The 20437-nt window shown below is 41.9% G+C and overlaps 1 protein-coding gene across 1 annotated transcript; it reads right to left on the bottom strand.

Moving 5' to 3' along the window:
• Positions 1–3778: 3778 nt before the first annotated feature.
• On the bottom strand, positions 3779–20434 carry OPTN (optineurin; the record flags this gene model as incomplete). Its single annotated transcript, XM_009869491.1, has 13 exons — positions 3779–3900; positions 4144–4223; positions 5168–5298; positions 6088–6246; positions 6918–7011; positions 8038–8187; positions 8939–9054; positions 10738–10822; positions 11840–11974; positions 14115–14191; positions 15417–15575; positions 18061–18263; positions 20323–20434. Coding segments are annotated over 13 exons (1623 nt in total), but the record flags the coding sequence as incomplete, so codon positions are not given.
• Between the last annotated feature and the right edge of the window lie 3 nt (positions 20435–20437).

Genomic DNA, 20437 nt, shown 5'->3' with positions numbered 1-20437 from the left:
TTAAACTACAAGTACACTTTGTCTTTTATCTGTGGGATGTACTCTTAAACCTGTTCTAACGAGCATCTGCCAGCCCTGGCCCCCTGTCATGATAGCACATCTGTCCTCTGGACTGGAGTTAATGGTGACAAGAAGAGAAGCATAATCCTTCCCGTTGCATGAAGAGTGTGTTGTGGCTTTGTTCTTTGCAGTTCCTTGTCCCTCCTGTTTTGCACTGTTAGACCTATCTTATCTTTCCATGAAGACCTACTTCAGCTAACACATGTCTCCCTGCTGATATTCCTGTGCTAAGATCCCCTCTCTTCCTGAAGCCTCTTAAAATGATTAATTTTGACTTGGCAGATGCATAAGTAATTCCTCCTTTGGCCTTTCACATTGATTTTCTGTGTTTTCATTAAGGTTAATGCTCCTCAGATAAAATCAGCTCTATTATCATTCTATTAGTTTGATTTTGGCCGAGTAGCGCTTCCATCAGATTTTGATCACTGCAGAATCCGTAATTATCACAAAGCTCCCATAATAAAATTGGATTCAGGAGGGGAAAAAAAAGCCCATAAATCCTACTTTCACATGGAACCAATTAAAAGCCAATAAGAGATCGCATTTGCTGGGAGTGCTTGTAAGTGATGAAGGTCACAACTAAGGTGATAAATACCTCTTCACAACAGATTTCAGTTAGCACTTGCATTACCTGAAATTACAGATGAAGCTGTGCAAGAACATGCTATAGCTAACCGAAAACAAGAACCCAGAGTCTAAAAGAGATAATTAGAACAACAGTGACAACCAGTGAAATAGAAGCAACTCCTCGCTTCAGTTACAAGGGCAAAAAAGGGATTGTTTCCCATGGTATTGCTAGCTGTGAATTCACTGACAGCATGACATGAAAAATACACTGAAGGAAAATTTTCTTTGTCCCAAGAAACATCTACAGGTATTTTTCTTGTGCATATTTGAAGAATATTAATCTGCTCAGAATGAAACATAAATCTCACACTGTTGAGCACTTTGGTTTGAATTCATGAGCTCTAGAATATTTTCTGTTTCAGGTTTGAAGCAAAATACTGAGTCACCAAACCTTTTATGTCTAATTCCGCTACGGCTCTCTTCAGTGTGTCTTCTCCTCTGTGATTTGGATCTTCATCCAGAGGAATAGACTGCCTGGGGAGGTGGTTGAGTCGCCATCCCTGGATGTGTTCAAGTGTCGCTTAGCTGTGGTGTTGGGTGATATGGTTTAGGGGTGACCTTGTAGTGTAGGGTTAATGGTTGGACTCGATGATCTCAAGGGTCTTTTCCAACCTGAATTGTTCTATGATTCTATGATTCTATGACCATTTGGAGAAGCACTCGTTTATGGAAGCATGTTGACAGAATTTGTCATGAACAAGTGCAAAATATCTGCTGTAACTCTGCCCATTCAGTTGGGGTATCCATCATCTCTAAAGGCTGTCTCCTACAGAGTTGTTCCAGTCTCCTTAGCTCAACATCTCTAGCTGACATAAGCTAGCTAGATAAATAAATTTCACTGCACAAGCATCTCTCACAGGTTGTGCCATCGTTTTAATTTTCAGAACTTCCGAGTACAGAAGAACGTTGATCAGCCACACGTGACCTGATCTTCACCTTCATTTGGAAGAAAAGCACCCCTGAGGAAAAGCCATCATTTTGATCAGACTGCATGCTAGTACTGGTTTACGATGACTGTAGCACCACCGTACTGAAGATGGATACATGAAGAAAGACAAATCCCTTTCCCTCACACTAGTTCTCTGGGAAGCGCATGGTCCACACAGCCCTTGTGGGGTTTTTAGGTGACTGTCTCCACAAAACGACATCTTCCTCACCTTTTCCCTCCTGGTTCGTTCTTTGTGCTTCAGGAATATACAGTTGCCTAAAATCCAGAGACAAATTCCTGCTTGCTTGCCTTTCTTCTGGACAACTTTTCAATGAGTGAGTCCCTTGGATAAGTACACAAGTGGTTTGAATAAGTTTTTGAGATCAGAGCACCCTGTCTTTCGTTAAAGCCGATACAACTGCGCAGGCAAAAACTAATTACAATTGCATTTTGGTATAGTTTTGCCCCTTACATAAACCTACTCCAGTATAGGTGCTTTAGTTAGAAATGCAGTTTCTCTTGGATTTTTATCTTCTGGAAAGCTAAGGATTTCTACAGAAATTCAGGCTTCCTAACCTCCAAGACTGGCGCACTGTCATGTCAAATCAGGAAACATTCTGGCTTGTTATAATGTGAACTTCAAAGTGAAAGTCTGAGCCAAGAAGTAATAAAGTGAATAAATAAAATAAAATGCTGAGCTTTAATATTCAGGTTTTGTGATCATCCCACTCTACTCTTTCTGAAGAGCCAGCTCCCAATTCTGGCAATCAGGATGAAGCAGACTGGGCACAGGCGAACCTTGCTGGTGCCCCTCAGTGAGCCTAACAGACCTACCACAGAACACGGTGGCACAGATTTAACTACTCCGATGAGTTCTGGCTTATTTGCTTCCAGAAATTCAATTCTGAACAGTGGAGGAAAAAAAAATAAAAATCTTTCCCTCCACCAAGGTTGGCAGATCAGTCCAATACCACTTGGAGGTTTCCTTCCAACTGGGCAGTGCCCAAGTGACCAACGCTTTCTTTCCTTCGGCAGGAAGACAGTCCCTTAAGGAGACATCATTTTGGCTGAAGGTTTTCACGCTTCTCTTCCTTCCCTTCCCGGACAGTTTCCAACAGTGCAAATGTTAGCTACGTGCAAAGACTTGTGTGGATCCCAGCAATTTCCCTCGAGTTGTTTCCTGCCAGCAGGGAGGGCAAGAACAGAAGAAATACAGTTCTTTCTACATGAGATTTTCAGCCACAGCGATTCGCAATCCTATTTCAGCCTCCAAAGTATTCACAGGCATAGATAATTTTACACTTGCAACATATTTATTTTGAGATGAGAAAAATCCATTATACTCCTCTTTTTAAATTAGGTTACATCCATTTCCACGCTTTCTAGCACAACACTGTACAGGTTCAAATTAATTCTAATAAAGAATCAAGACAACACCTTAAAAATTAACAATTCTATAAACCCAAGTGACGGGTAAACCAGGAACTACATAGATCAGGCCTAAATGATCTCTTTTAAACCATACCCACATCTGGCTAAAGCAACAAGTTACATAAGCCATCAAAAATTTAACATCAGATTAGTATGGTCAAAAGGGCAGCAATAAAACTGCCATCTGGAGCAAGAGCAGGGTGCATTTCAAATGCTCGATGAATACAGCACTGTTCCATTTCGCTGAAAGCTTCTCAAACAGCTTTTTTTTTTTAAATATATTAGTTTCCTGATATATAGTATATAAGAGACGAAGTATTTACAGGCTCACAGTACTTTTAATTGATCAGCATACATCCTATCTCCCTTCTGACTTCAGTGATTCAGGCCTGTTCTGTGGGCGAGCCCTAAAAGCAGAGCACATTGGGGGAATGTTCCTTATAGCAGCAGCAGACACACTGGGAGTTCTTTAATGCATCCATGTTTTTAACCTATAAAAATTCCCTTCCTAAAGCAGATTAAAACAAGATTAGTGAGTACAGGACAGTTTAGGAGTTTTACCCTTTTCCCATTGAATTAATGAGAAAAACCCTGAAAACCTCCTTCACGGGATGTAGAGTCAAGCACTATTTGAGCAGGAAAAAAAAAAAAAAAAAGAAAAAACAAAACCAAACAAACCACCCAATGTGTTTGAGCAGGTGAAATTCCAGATGAGGAACTGGAGGGCGTCACTCAGTTAATGCAGTCCATAACGTGAATCTGCAGTGTGTCCAAATCAGGTAGAATTTCTTCACATTTGGGACATGAATATACTGAGATATTGCGCTGCTCTGGCCAGTCTTGACTACCAGTTCCTGCAAGCAGAGAAAATAAATGATTACCTGTTACATCACTTGATTTTCCCACCCTTTTTGCGGAGTGGCTTGCTCCTAAGAGCCAGAGAACCATGCTCTCTGCAGCTATCCAGCTGCTACAGGAGAGCTGCCTCCAGCTAAGTAGTTTAAAATAAGCAAGTTTAAACTCAGTTTAAACTGAGCAAGTTTAAACTGAATGCAGCAGGGCCTGGCCCCGTGAGCTGGAGAGGTTGATTGCGGTACCTCTTTGGAGAAGGCGAGGTGAGTGTTCCCGATCTGGTGCCCTGGCTCCGTGGCGATTCTGCATCTCCGCCAAAGAATTTCTAAGGAGAATAAATAAATAATAAAAAAATAAGCCAAGGGCTCCAAAAAAAACCCCAAAGACTCAGCGAAAGGTACATTTCCCTTTGTCTCCAGAAAAGGTAAAAGGATTTGCAAGTAAATTATGTCAACTGGTCATGCGTTTAGTTCGCAACTCTTGCTCAGAAACGGGACCTAAAAACACCACTGCTTTGTGAGATTGTGCCAAGTTTTTTTCAGGGTCATACAACTGACCCCTGCAGATTTGGGTAGCTACACACCTCGGGATGTGGGGCATACTTCTTTGGAAAACCTCAGGAGCTCTCAGCTATTCAGGGCAAACTGCAAATTTGGTTAAAGCAGAAAAGCAAGTAATACCACAAAAAGGGTTCAGTGTGCAGTGAATGTGAAACATAACTTGATTGTTTAAATTCTGGGCATGCTTCTTGTACCCATGGCTTCCCCAATATGAGTGGAGGTCACATGGTTAATATCTCGGTTTTTTCTCTCTTACAACGGAGAGTGCTAAGTGGTGCAATTTCAGGGTATCACAGTACTTGAAACTCTGAGTACCCACTTACCACTGCCCCCCGGGGAAGCAACAGATACCCCGGGCACACAGGCAGCAAGCTGAGCTGCAGATTCACCACTAGAATTGAGGCCAGAACCCAAAGAAACTCACATGAGTCAGCAGGGAGAATTTACCAAGCATGAATCATCCAAAGTGACAACTCGCTAAGGCACCCAAGGAAGTTCTAAGATACCTTACAGAGATTCTATCACAAAATTAAAATGAGAAGTCATTGATTAATTTTTTTTCTCGTTTAAAATTCAAATTAACCAAGAAATAAATATCTGCAAAGTTGTTTGCCTTTCTGCTGAGATGACAGCGAGACGATGGTGGCCAACCCCAGCACACAGGGTAACAAGACAGTCCAAAGGCACCTCAGCCAAAATCTGTTCTCACCGGCCAAGCTCCTCAAGGTTTTGCTGCTCTTTTAGCAGATATGCCAGCTGGACAGCCAACTGCTCCTTCTCCTCATGGATCTTCTCTCTTGCTGCCCTCTCAGCATGGAAATCAGAACAGTACACCTCCATCTGATCAGAGAAATGAAATCACTCTGCGAATTTGTAACTGAAGACTGAAGCACAGTCATGTATTACATGCCAAAATACCAAACCTCTATCATAGTCTGCATCTACTCAAAGCACTCCTACAGCACCTACAAACTGCAGAGTGAAGACCCACACCACTTAACAAGGTGAAGAAGACTGAGTGGTTTCTGGATTCTGCATAAGATACTTCCAGTTTCTTACCTGGGACAGTGCTACTGCCCTCTGCTGTACAGAGGCAGAGGTGAGGCACGGACAAGCAGTGAGAAGGTGATTTGACCGATGACACAAACAAATCTATCGCACAGACAGTGGAACTGGGTCAAGATCACAGAATCATAGAATGTGTTGGGCTGGAAGGGACCTTTAAAGGTCATCTAGTCCAACCTCCCTGCAGTGAGCAGGCACATCTTTCACTAGTTCTGTGCCTTAAACATGATGCAGACCTTTTTCAGTCACTGCTTACACACGCTGGTTTAAGAAAAATCATCCCTGAAACACATGCAGTGGTTTTAGATACACAAACACGCGTATTTCCAACTTGTGTTTATTGTGCCAGACTCCAGCATACACAGTTCCTCCTACAGAACTGCAGGATATAGTGGTAAAGGCTCTGCAGGGATCTGCAAAGCAGGCCAAGTAAGGGAATAATGTTTTGCAATTTAGGAATAAGGAAATGCATTCAGTATTCCAGAGTGAGCCATTAAATACCTCCCTCTGGTTTCTGAATATTGGCAGGGGAGAATTAGCCAGTTCCTGAAGAAGAGCTGATACCTGAGCACGGAGCACAGCCATGGTTTCAAGGTCCTCCTCTTGCTTAGCAATTATCTGCTTCATTTCATCTATCTGGAGCTGCTTTGCAGCAAGGGCTTGTTCTGCCAACTCCACCTTTGCGTTCAGTTGTTCTACCACAACTTTATCCACTCTGTCCCGCTGCAAGGAAGAACTATGTTTATGAGATGAACTCAGAATACGACCCTGCCTGAAGTAACTTTGCCTCTTACTACTCCTGCCCTTGGAAAAGCTTCGAATTTTGGTCATCAGATGAACACCGAATAAGACAGCAGGGGTGACTGGTATCTTACTTTAAAGACTAGTTTTGCACTTTCAGACTACATTGTATCAAGTTAAAAGGGAACTCCCCAACCTGCACTGCCAAGGATGTTTTCCCACTTCCCAAAATTACACAGAAGAATCTAGCACTTGCATGGAACCTCCGTTCTGAACAAGACCTCACTGTGGCAGGCATTCCATTTAAAATTATAAAAATGTTTTGAGGGCTACCGTCACACATTTCCAGATTATGCTGCAGGAACACCGATATGCCTTTGCATAGCACTGATCTCTAAGGACTGGACTCCACACTGCACTGTAGATTAGACCTTTATCTACAAAACACCATGAAAGTACTGATGTGTGGATAAAATTTTCTGTAACTGACAGAATAGGATCTATGTTTATCAGAGCAACGCTGCTGTGTCACCTGCTACATTATGTGGAAAGGATAACATTTGTTTCCTGCCCAAATCTGTTCCTACATACATTCTTCCATCCCTTCCTGCGCCCTCCTAATTAATTCTGACTTCTTCTTGTGATGAATTTACCTCTTTGAGTTTCATTTCATTGATTTTTTTCGTTGCCTCAGTGAGTTCAGGAAGGAGTTTGTTATATGCATCCTGCAAGCTACTGTATCTTGCCCTGTTTATGACAAGAAAAGAGGTACAAGTTTGAAACACTTAACAACTCTTTGAAATCTAAATTAGCCGTTAGAATTTAGGAAAAAAGCCATCATGAGCTCTCAGCAAGTGAATCTGCATTTCTGATGCTCCGTGTCTCAACACCTCTCTTCCAATGAGTTGTGTGCTGCTGTCCACAGAGTGAGTCCAAACAAATGTCCTCACTGATCATCTGCATTTCACATGCAATAATCCATCACCCAAAATTTTTATATCAAGCTCACAAATTCTGTTCAAAATGTAACACCCCTCTTAGGAAGACATCCAAGTTTTGACTCAGAGACTTCAAGCAAAGGAGAATTCATCAGGAGAAGAACCACACAGAGGCTCCAAAAGATAACAATCAGGTTTTTTGGCAGCTGAAGACACGTCCTGCAGGAAGTTCAGCCTTTCTGTACAGCTTGGACTGACATTTCCACACTCCTTACATGGACTGCACATGAAAGGGAGCAGGGAGCCAGAGCAAACAGCAAGTCTCTTTACCTCACCTTCACTCCACACTCGCCTCTCCTAGTTGCAAATGTACTGTATGGACCACAAACCTCTTCACTAATGTCACTTGCCCGTCATTGTCAGCACCTGACTTGTCCCTGCCCTCCAAGATGTGGCAGCATTTACCCCTGCTAGGCAGTGGGACAGCTGCTGTTACTTTTCTCCTGCCATGTTATACTTGACACTATTCCATTTTTGACTTTAGGACAAAAGGAAGATAAAAGTCAGAGCTGACAGCTCAATTTTTCTTAAGTGAGGGGTTTAGTAGATGACAGAATAAAGTTTGGGCCTAATGTGGAGACACAGGATTCAAAGTGACATAGACACTGAGGTGAATGCAGGTTTCTAGTTCAGACTCTACAAGCGTAACACAGTTTCAGAGATTGCAGAACATAAAACTGGTATTTCAGATTCAATTCCCTTTGGCCAGGTTCTCTTGGACTTCACTTCCTCACTGGCAAAACCTCCCTGGAATATAAACCCAAGTCATACTCACTTTTCTTCATGTGTCTTGGCTTGTTCCAGCCTGACCTCTGCTTGCATGCTCTCCACCTGAAGTTCCAGCTTCTTGACGGTGTATATTAGCTGCTGCTTCTCCTCCAAGTCTGATGCAGCAGCTGAGCTTTTTCTTTCCAGTACTTGGCACCTGACAGAACACGGAAAAACGGTTGATCTCTCTTGTTCACCTGTTCCCAAAGGATTTGGCACACTAGGCACATTACTAGGAGAATCTGTGTGACGGAAAAACGGTTGATCTCTCTTGTTCACCTTTTCCCAAAGGATTTGGCACACTAGGCACATTGCTAGGAGAATCTGTGTATGGTTCACTTTAAAGGCTTATACTGATGAAGAAAAACGAAAGACAAAAAATGAACTTATACATAACCATCAGAAAACAAAGCTACTGAAATCACTGCTTTCTTATTATTATGATTCTCGAAGAACTGGAATTTGACAGAAAACTGAACTATGGTGAGAGTCTTTCAACTCCTTTTTGTAACTCACATAATTGGTCTTCAAAGGGACAAACAGTTCATGTGAAAAAGGTCATAACCAGGTCCATTAGTTTCTTCCTCTTAAAGTAGAACAGGGATTGATTATATGAAGTAGAAAACAAGAACGATTTTGCTTTACATCAGGAAGGGTTAAAACTGAAACCTTAAAACTCAAGGGTTCTATTTGTAGAACTGGGTTGGCAGCTCAGATTTTCTGACAATTACTGTATTTCTTCACTTTCATCTCTGCTTACAAAGAAGGAGCAATCTTTTACAGTATTTCTATGAAACAGATATTTAAGTTGATGCTTGTAGACATAGTGTGTTTTCCAAGGTGGGAGCTGTCATAGGAATATATATTGATGGGTGTCATGGCAGAACTTTTATTTTTCTGAACCTTACTTTTCTTGAAGCTTCTTCTGAATCAATTCTGCTTCTTTTAACTTCTCATGTGCTTCGTGAAGCTCTTTAAACAGAGCACAAACTTGAGAATTTAGGGCTTCTACTTCACTGCCAACCTTTGACAGAAAAAAAAAAAGGAAAATTACATAGGGACAATTCAAGACAGCAGAGTTACAGCCTAGGAGATGTAAGCAGGAAGTATCACTCTTTCTCCAGAGAAAACAGAGTATGCACTGTTACACTCTACTCAGTAGTAAGTCCCCATCCACAAAGCTTCACAATTACCAAAGGAACATAAACAAATTATCTATCCCTAGGGTAGGCTTCCAGTCTGCTGACATTGCTGCAAACCAAGATGATTTCTAGTAAAACTGTAATCAGTTTTGCCAAGAGTTTCTGGCCCTTTTCATTTCAATCAAGATCACTGAAATACCCTGAAGACAGGCAAAAAGCAAGAGGAGGAAACAAACAGCAGCTCGGTTTTCCTCCAACCCAAGATCCAAAGCACACCTCAGAGTTTCCATTTCTTAAAATATATCCCCACACTCTGGAAGACATGAAAGCTTTGGTTCCTGCTGGTTTGTAGTCTCTGGAGGTACATCCTGGAGCTTTCCTAAAAAAAGCATCTGAATCTCATCATCATGTTATCATTAGTTTAACTGTCTCTGTAATTATCATGGATAACGTCTTATTCCCTCAAATGCATTGGAAGTTCAGCTTGGGAATGAGCTGGGTGGCTGTGGCTAAAAAGATACCAGGTGTATCAAGTGCATGATGCTGCCCTATTTCCTTGAGGAAAAGCCTCAGTTTTCTAAGAGGGAAAGCCCCTCACTTCCCCAGAAGTTGTTCATCCATGACGACCTGTGAACACTTCCAGCTTTCATCTCAAAGCAGAGGTGTGGAACACAGCCAGTGTCACCGAGAGGCACACAGAACTCAGCTGTCTACTGACAACGTTGCTGAGACACCCTCCACAAGCTGCCCAAGCTAGTACCATTCCCCAGTTGTAACAAGCAAAAGGGACTGCATATAACAGTGTCAACACTCAAAGCACACTGCCCTATGTCTTTTCTGTCTCAAAAGCAAAAAGAGATTGTTCTTCTACCATCATGGCTGCAAAACAAGCCGCAAAATTATTTTCCCCAACAATCCAACGAATGCAATCACACTCCCAGATGAAAGCACTGATTATTGTAAGGTGATGGTGTTTCTATTTGCAGTACAAACTGCCTTAACACAAAATGTGTCAGCAAATGAAACCATATATCACTGGCAAGACTATGACTGCTAGTAAAGCTGGACTGTGAACTCTTGGACCCTGGTGAAAAGGACTGTCTGAGATATTTAGGCCCTACTATCGTAACATGTTCCACCAAAACCTTGACAAAACCCACACACCAGCTGCTGTACTAGCTTAACATCTAAAGTCTGTCTTACAGTACTCTCTCATTGCACTCTGACCCAAAAGCTGCCTGAGCCAGCAGCAAGGAAACACCCAGCCCAGAAGACTTTCTTGAGCTAGAAATGACTGAATCTCTCTTTCTTTAGTGGGCGTGGTGAGGGCAATGAAGTACACTTGCAGTTATGCTGTGCCTCCCTAATTCTCGGTCACCAATCTCACCTCTTTTTGGTGGCTGGTGTAATTTGGAAACACCTTTAAGATACAGATTGGAGAGTTCAGAATTCATTTCCATACCCTGTGCAGGATTCCTGTGAAAGGGGAAATCTAGGTCCTGAGGTTGTTGGCCTCAACAAGTAAACTGCATGTTGTTAAATTTCAACTCAGGACAGGTACTTACAGCCTCTGAACTATCCTCTTCTTCCTGTTCAGTTTGTGTCCCACTCTCCAGGCAGTTGCTGGTTTCCTTTTCCAGCTTTGACAGTCTGGAAAACAGAAAGAGCCAATAAAAATGGATTTAGCCTACATTTCAGCTGAGATTGTGACTATCCAGGGATTTCATGCAAGTGATGTACTGTCTAACATCACAGCCGCAAACAATAGGCAGAACTGAAAGCACAGATACACAAGAAAGCCCACAGAACCATGAGGGTTCCTGAAGAGCACAGGATACCCAGCATGTATATTTAATTTAAATGCATATATAAGTCTGCGGGTTCAGTGGAGGATAGTGACATTCAGTCCACAGCGAGAGATCTTTGGTACAGTCCAAAACTGCTAACCCTTTGGAAATGGGTCAGTCTGTTCACTGAATCCAGTAATTAACATTGCCTCTATTTTCCTTTGGTATTTTCAGAGGCAGAGATTTCTAAGAGCCATTTCACTATGGCTCATTACTTCTTCTAGGAAGACTACGTAAAAGCAATTACTGCAACACCAACCTTTCATAGTAAATAACATCCAGAAAGTCTTACTCGTACCTCTCTTAGACAAGTTTGGAATTAAACTTATTTTAGTCATTTCTAAGGAGCTTTTCCAAGCTCACACATTGCTAAATGTAGCCTGCCAGTATCATGAAGAGGACTGCAATCCCCATTTTATACATAGTGATTTGCTTAAGGCCCCACATGCAGATGATGCCTATAAAACCAAATAACTATGGAGGAGTGAGGGGAGAGAGCATCCTCAATTAGTCATCACATTATTCTGACATAACCTGGGGAAAGTTCAAACTCAAGAGGAAACAGAAAATTTGTCTTGATCGGTGGTTCTGTCGGAAAGAATAAATAAAACATGGAAACTCTTCTGCCTATGGAAGAGAATCTGTGGTTTATCCCTATAAGGGCTACCATAAAAATAGGTTATTGCTACTGGATGCTTGGGAAATTCCCCATCCAGGTCACGCTGACACTGCAGCTTGTCTCTGCTGAGTCACAGACTTAGCAACTACAGCAGCGCTGAAAAAGAACAGCTCCGAATGTTACACTGCACCTGCTTCATACCTCTCTTTGAGATCCTGCAGCTCCTTCTCAAGCTTTTCCCTCTTCTGAGTTTCATTTCTAAGGCAGCACAGCAGTTGGCTCACAGTTAGTTCCTCAGACTCCAAATTCTTCGATTCATCTGCAGGTTTGTTACTGCTTCAAACCAAACCAGGTGTAAACGATAACAGCCATGATTTTACTTATCCCTAGTTCTCAGGTATCAGTTCTCCCCCTTATCCCTAGTTCTCAGATCCAGCCTGATGCGCTTCGTGCATTGCTGAAAACTAACATTCTGAGCAAAGAGCTCATTCCAGAGAACCAACATCTGCCTACAAGCTGCTAGCCACAGTCCTCGTGTGTGCAAAAGTAGTTCTTGCTTTGCACAGCACTCAGACAGTCCTCTTCAAGCTGGGGAAACAATTTAGGACTTAAGCAAGGAAATCAAAAGTGGTCAAAACTCAGTGCATTGATTCTGACCTACTTTGCAGTCCCTTCTGCAAAGTGCTGCTCTCTGTTCCCAAAATAATATTTTTTTTCTAATTAAACATGCAACATTTCTTATCTCTGTTTAACTCCTTTCCAGGAAAAAGAGGCATGTTCCACTAAAAATAATCACCAGAAATTGCTTTCTTTTGCAGGGGGGAAAAAAACCCCATCTCTTTAATGTTTCACCTCTGTAGTATTCTATAGCTCTTTTCAGAGATGCTATTGAGGAAGCAAACCAAAACCAGTATAAAACTAACTGAAAAATCAAGTAAGCTAATTTCCTGATGATAAAATACTGTATTTCATTTGCTCCATTTTTATGTTCATCTAGACAGAAAGCCAAAAGCCAAAATCCTCTAACTATATGGTAAAATGCACACATTATATACACTGTACATTTCAGGAGCTCAGCTATAAACCAGCCTGTGTTAAAAACTCTGCTTTTGTAATTCAGAACAGAAGGTCAAGTATAGCCCTTTACGTGCTCCTGAGAGTTAGAAGTCTTTGGTGAGCAAAATTCAATACCTCACAGACAGTGTTCAGCCAGGGTATTTTAAGTAAAAAACTTTTATCAGGGGATTTTTAGTGCACAGTTCTACTCTTACAGAAATAGAGCCGTCCTGAGTCGATCACATTTCATCGAACCTGTTAACAGCACCAGTCTAAAGTTTCAGTGCTGGACAAAGACACGTGGTAAGGCAGAAAATACTTTAAGAGGCACAAATACCCCCTGTTCTTGTAGCTACAGCCCACATACTCATCAAAAGATATGCAAGTCCCACAGATAATGTCACCGGGTAATCAGAGTGTTCTCACAAGCCACTGCTAACAACAAACTTAACACTCACAGCCTGGTCTGTGATCAGCGACTCTCTCAGTTTCACCCATGACCATAACTTCCCCCACCCACTGCTTCAACTTCTTAAGTGCATGCTGAGGGATACGTTTTCCTGTGTCACTATATTAAGCCACTGTTGTCCCCTGCAGTGACATAGGGAGCGACAACCTGTACACGGAGCACGGCTTTCTGGCCTGCTTATGCCCTTCACGTTTCCTAAATCCTTTTCGCCACAAAGTAAATAAAAGACTTTGGCCACAACCGCCTAGCTGCTAAATTGGGCAGTATCCAAAATGGAATGTTTAATAGTATCAGCTGTCTGTGTCTATGAGGAGGAAAGGTTCAGCTAGGGGCAAGAAAGTCCCTTGTGGCCTGGAGCTGATGTAAAGATCAAATTTTGAGAAGTAACCTAAACAGAATGCTAGTATCTTAAGGCTAGTAACCTGAAAAATAAGGACTATGTCACTGCAATGTCTGTCTGTCTGTCTACCCCACTGTGATAGACTTTATACCAACCACACACAAACAGATCAGACATGTTCAGATCTGTAAAACTAAAAGATTCTTACATCATTATAATTAGGTTGAGGATGGATACTCTCTTAGAGGGTCTCCAATGACTAGAAGGGAGGATAAGAGTCCCTGCAGCCTCTCTCTTTACCTTTCTGTTTGGCCTCCCTTAAAACCTGAAAAGTTGGCAAGTCAGGGATATACCTAAATGCTGGGCCAACTGGCAAGACTATGCACTCCCTCTTGTCAGCGAGTGAAAATCAGAAGAAAAAAATGCCAGAAAGCTGAAAGTCTTTTTGAAATGGTAGGAAGGCAGAGCTACTGCAACAAAGGGATGCAAGGCCCTAGAACAACAGGATTTTCCAGTGCATTCCTCATAGGAAAAAGTTCCCTCACATTCTGTTTGAACACAAACACATTGCACAAGTCTGAGTCATACACACCACACAAAAACCTACGTACATGTAGACAGCAATGTTACTGGTCATTTCACCACTATTTTCTTGATGTTCCTGTGCAGTTCTATTTATTTCTCCTCCCTAGGAAAGAGAAAAACACTATTAACTCGGTATTTGGACTAAGCAGGACACAGTTTTATTTACTCAACTTAAGGAAGGAAGAAAAACAGGGAAAACTACTATCATAGCAATAAAAACAAACCCACAAAATTCCTACATATCACTTTCACATTTTGGAAGCTCTTAAATACAGGGAAAGGCATGTGAAGTATCTCTTCTGTTCAGATCAGAACAGAAGCTGGGCCTTCTCCTATTGTCTGTGACTTCCACGGCTGCTCTCCCTTGTAAAGATGATGGAACACAGCACAGCAACAGCCAACATCACTGCAGGTGACTTCAAATACAAGCCTAAACCCCACTCTCCTGCCTCCCAAAAGAACCACTTTTCTTGCCCACTGTGAAACTCACTCCTTGACCTTTGTAACCCAAAGGACAATCTTTCCTGCAGTCTGAAGTTTTCTTCAACAACTCCAAACAAGTTTTAAGTTATATTCTCTTAATTTCTTCTTGCACTTGTACTTTCCAGAGAGGGATCTGCTGTTATGGGAATAGTGGAGACTCACATTGTCACATTTCGAAAAAAGTAAGATTTTTGAGCCTATGGGAAACGCTCATAGCACTTAGTTTTGTTTGCCTGCATCTCTACACATCTGGCAGTAGAAAGCGAGCCCGAACATCAAAAGAAAATGCCGCCCTCTATGCATAAGTGTTGCCCTTTGACAAAAGATAGTACAGATATTCCAACCGAATAAGACTCCTCATGTTTTGGACTAGTCTGAAATCACCTGCTGGACCACGTTGTTTTTTTCAGAGAATATTTTTCATGCAACAGAGGCTATCTGTGAAATTAATCTGAGCATGGAAGTGGAAGGACAAAAATAAATTCCAATTCCTTTACCACTACATCTTGTAACACACATGTGCTCTGTGTCAAGCAATCTAAGAGACCGTGCAACTCTTCTCCCAAATGTACTGGGCTCGTATCTTGCGCTACTGCTGTTGCTGGCAGTTTGCTGTTCTCCTCAAAGACGCATAAAGACTTTTCATTAACGTGGGCACAGGTTCACCCTTTCTACTACCTCACTGGAAAGTGAATCCTGTCACCATAGTCACACCTAGACTTCACTTCCTCTTCGCTTAGCCTAGCATGAGGAGAAAATTCAGTCTGCAAAAAAATATGAGGACCAAGCTGGAACCCAATGTTCTAGCCGCAGTTCACTGTTTTGTTTTTATTCCCCTGACTTACATTCATCCTAATCTCCACAAAGGAATCCTCTGCTGAGGAGATGTTCAGCTTGACCTGCAGTTCTGAAATGATGGCTAGAAGATCTGCCTTCTCAGCCTGGAGACGCCGAACCTGGGATTTCAGCTGCCTCACTTCCTTCTCGGGAGCTGTGCAGCCCTCCTGGGACAAACAAAGTGCGCGTTAGCCAACCAAAAGGAAACAACCGCCAAGGAGCACAGAGCCTGAACGTAACACTGGTGTCCTGCATCCCTTCCTCTTTGTTTATGTTTGCCTGGAAAAGTGCAGTGTACAGAACCTTAAACTATGCATCGTTCAGCAGACAGCAAGAAGTGTAACCTGTGAAACCAAGTTAATCAAATGATGAGCATCATGCTTCTGGTTCTTGGAGAATTAGGATGCAAATCGTTGCCTGAATCTGTGCATATAAATACCTGAGGAGTGGAGGTCAAGAAGAAGGTGCTGGTCTCTTCACAGTGGTGCCCAGTAATAGAACAAGGAATAATGGACATAAGCTAGAACATAGGAAGTTCCTCAACATGAGGAGAAACTTCTTTCCTGTGAGGGTGACGGAGCCCTGGCACAGGCTGCCCAGGGAGGGTGTGGAGTCTCCTGCTCTGGAGACTTTCAAAACCCGCCTGGACATGTTCCTCTGTGGCCCACTCTAGGCAATCTTGCTTTGGCAGAGGGATTGGATCTCCAGACGTCCCTTCCAACTCCTAACATTCTATGACTCTAAGATGCCTCCCACTACCACATAGGGTCTCAGCTAACCTACAGAATCACTGTATTTTTTCACTCTCATCCTTATTCGTCTTTTCCCAAACCTACCTAAGATTCTAGAGAGAAAAGACCAGTGTGCAGAGAGTACTGCCACACACTCGACTTTCAGCTTTTCCCCACCATACAATTTCTCTGCATCCCATCTCCAAGAATAAATCTCTCCCTGTATTCCTTCTATTCCACAAAGACACTTCCTCAGATATTCTCCCCATACTTAATCTCTCCTTCCAATCATGACTGTGTCCTTCATCTGTTGCCTCTTCCCTTTCCTCAGGATCCTCAGAACTCACTCACAAGCCTCTTTGTAACCAGGAAGCCTCAGTTTATTATCTCCTTTAAATGCCTCTCCCCATCATGAAACTTTCCCTGTCAGTTTGTTTCTTCCTCAATTTCTTCCCCTGGTAAAGGCTTTATTACGCCACATACCATCAATGTAAATTCTGGAAAATTCCTGGAGTCTGAATTACATTCTAATCTATCACTCATGGCCAGTCTCCAAACTCTTGTTATGCTGACAGTGTCTCTCATCAGTCACCCGCATGACTTGCTGCTGTCTCGGATTTTGTGCTTATGCTGCAAGAGGATGCAATGAGCGTCAGCTCCAGTGAAGAAGAGCGAGCTTCACATCAGCCTGTGTTAACACAGGTACAGTTTTTGAGAGGAATCCTCCTGTGAATGCTGGTGTATCACTAAGGGAGGCAACACAATACATCCATGATTTATTTTGAGTGAAACAGAGATGTCACTTAACAGTAGCGATGGACTACAGAGTACCTCAGTTAACAGTAAAACACAGAGGAAAAATTGAGCTAATTTTAAATTAGTCTTTCTGTTAGAGGAAATGTTTTCATACTCTTTCTAAAAAATTAAAAAGAAAAAAGAACTCAGGTAGAACTAAGGTATTCAAGAGAGGAAGCGATTTTGGCTTAAATGACAGTGTCAGCCCAAAAATCATCATCAGAAATGAAAACGTTGCCGTTTAAACTGCAGTTACCACTGGCTGATAAAACTGCAAAGAATCATGGAATAATCAGGGCTTACCCTATGAAGCTCTTGGAATGAGATAATTAGAAGAGATTTATTTTTACTTGTCTGCATGCTGTATTACTCAAGCAGGTTGGCTCTCTCTGTCAATAACATGCTTTTTAAGTATTTGAAGTACAAGAAGTTCTAAAACAGCTAGAGGCAGTCTTGCTAAATACCTCTTCGTATGATCGCGTGGGATAAAGCACATTTTGTTTTAATAGACTTTATCCATAGGTGTCTTCAGTACTACCTGCCAAATGTCACCTGCAACATCAGAAACAATGTGTTATAGAGCCAAAGGTAAGACAGAGGGAGGAAGAGCTCAGTCAGACTCCCATGGAGCAGTAAAAATCTAATTTGTCCTCAGTAAAAGAGCTTTCATGAGAAGAGAACAACATAATAAAAATAGATGCCAGGTCTTTTTTTTCTTTTTTTGTTTACATGTCAGCTTTTCCTGGAAACACAAATACAAAAGCGATTAAATGATCATGAGAAATAGAGTCTGATGAGCAAAGTGAGGGGGACAAAGGTAAGAGAGACCAAACAGTAAACAAAATAAAAAACGGAAAGGTAGCAAGAAATGTTGATTTCTTATGTCAAGAATGTTAATTGTTATTGCTAATTAAATGTTAATTAACATGTAACTTATCTCAGGCGTGGCACAATTACTGCACTCAGAGAAGACTATCAAATAAGTCAGGCCAAGACATCTTGTTAGAGCTTAAGGGTAAAAATGGAGATTTTAAGAAATCCCCAAGCCTTCCAGTGTGTTGAAGGGACATGAATGCTCCAGACTTTCAATTTAAAATAATGCAAATCCAACTGATTCTTCATTTACCATTTCTGCTCCTCCTTCTCTTTCCTTTAAGCTCTGAAGTTGTTGCTGTAGCTGTTCATTTTCAATGCACTTGGCTTGCAAGCACTGCTTAGCCTCCTTAAACTTTAACTCGTAAAATTCTCGTTCTTCTTTCTGCTTCTCCCGCCAGATGGAAAGTTCCTCATATCGGTCCTTCATAGCTTGGTTATGCAACTTCATGGCTTCTAAACAACAGCCAGAGACAAGACATCGATTCACATTAATACTTTGTCCATGAAACAGCAGATTTCCATTACACTGAGCTCAGCATTCTTCAGCATCAAATGTGTCAGCAATAATTTGGTATAAAATGTGAACCTCCTGGTGTAATACCAAATACTTAAAATACCAAACCAAAATGAAACTTATTACAGTCTGTTAGCACTCTGCTAAATAGCATTAAATCCACTGCTGAGATCACATGCCCACATTCTCTCACTTCTTGACTTATTCCTAAACCAAGAAGTACAAGCAAGAAGTATTGCTCACAAGAGGTACTTGGTGACTTGCTGCACGTGCTAGTTACATCACCAACCCAAATGAAACTACCAAGTTGAGATTCTGAAACTACTGAGACTTGGTTGGCAAAACAGACATTCTAGACTGGTAAATTCCTACACAAAACCGGATGCTATCAAATCAAATGTCTCAAGAATGCTCAACAACGCTCTACGTGAACATTTGGTGAAGATTTGATTGAAAGCATTCCAAAAATATACCTGATGCAGCAAAATCAGTACCCCCTCACCGAGAAGCCACGTGCAGGTAACACACTATGTAACAATGTCAGTCTTACTACTGCAAAATGCTCACAGGTTTTTAGGAAAAGCCAATGAAAGTATTTCAGATTTGCTTTTTAAAAGCAGCAAACTCAAAGCCAGTTGCTTGAAAATCTTTCATACATTGTATCTTCCAACAACTTCCATTATTGTCCTGATCTCGTATTATAAACTGCCAACAAATCCTTTAGGTTATGTAAACAAATATAGAATGATTTGGCAAGGTATGAGTTACAGCAGATGTAGATACAGTCCCAAAACATCATGTTACATGATATAGGACCTTTTAGCAAAATACCACAGGCACTTCTGGAAACAACTTTCCTGCCCATAAGACTCCAAGACAGAGAACTTGGTTGAGGTCCAGAAAGCTATCTAGGCAGAATTTAAACGCTCATGTAAAATGACAACACACAAGATATATGACTTTATGCTTTTGCTGCCATATAAACAATGATGTACCTCTGTTTTTTATACACAAAATTCCCAGATCCCTTTGGTCTTGGATCTGACACCTAAACTCCCAGGAGTCAGAAATAAATGCCTTGCCTGAAAAACTCAAATCATTAGGCTTTTTCAGTGGAACCTATCGGCTTCTCCTGGACAGACCAATTCCTTTTGAAGTCCAGAAGGTGCTGCCACATCAAAATGTTCGAAGCCTACTCACAGCGCAGGACAGCCTGTTCCAATTCCCCTCCCTGCCTGAGGTGAGGCGGCTCCTATCAGAGAGCATCCTAACTCAAACTGTTCTGGGCACTGTGCAGTATCTACCCTTCCTGATGCAGCTGTGGCAAAATGTTAGTCTGTCTGTAACACAGCTTCCCAACAGTCTTAAAATACAAACCAAAAGAAGCTTTTGGACGTTGATGAGCAAAGAATGTATCACAGCAAGATATTTTCCCCTTGTTTCCTCAGGTACACAGTGCTATACTGCTTACATGTATAATTGTAAAGCACGTAAGTCACCCACACCTTGGGCTGTTCTCCATACCAATTCCATTTGATCACAGAATCCTAGAATCATAGAACAATTCAGGTTGGAAAAGACCCTTGGGATCATCGAGTCCAACCATTAACCCTACACTACAAGGTCACCCCTAAACCATATCACCCAACACCACATCTAAACGACAATTTAACGCATCCAGGGATGGTGACTCAACCACGTCCCCAGGCAGTCTATTCCAGCATCTGACCACTCTTTCTGTGAAGAATTTCTTCCTAATGTCCAGCCTAAACTTGCCCTGTTGCAACTTGCAACCATTCCCCCTGGTTCTGTCCCTAATTACCTGTGAGAAGTGTCCTACCGAATTGGCCTTGCCACTTGCAGAACTATTTAACCTGCTACCCAGGTGTAAAATGTTATTCAGCAAGAGCAAATGAGCACAGAATTCATACTTATAGGACAAAAAAAGCCCACAGAAGAGGCTGTTGCATTTCAAGACCAGCTCACATGCACACTCACCTTTTAACTCATTGTTCTCAGTGATTAGTTCTTTCATCTGTTGTACCATGTCTTCTGGGGTGTAGGTACTAAGGGCAGGGGCAGCCGTGCTGTCCGTCCCGTTTTCCGATTTATT

Source organism: Apaloderma vittatum, unplaced genomic scaffold (assembly GCF_000703405.1).
Source record: "Apaloderma vittatum isolate BGI_N311 unplaced genomic scaffold, ASM70340v1 scaffold5145, whole genome shotgun sequence".
In the NCBI taxonomy this organism is placed as follows: Eukaryota; Metazoa; Chordata; class Aves; order Trogoniformes; family Trogonidae; genus Apaloderma; species Apaloderma vittatum.
The sequence above is the reverse complement of the archived record's forward strand: the minus strand, read 5'-3'. Positions and strand labels throughout refer to the sequence as shown.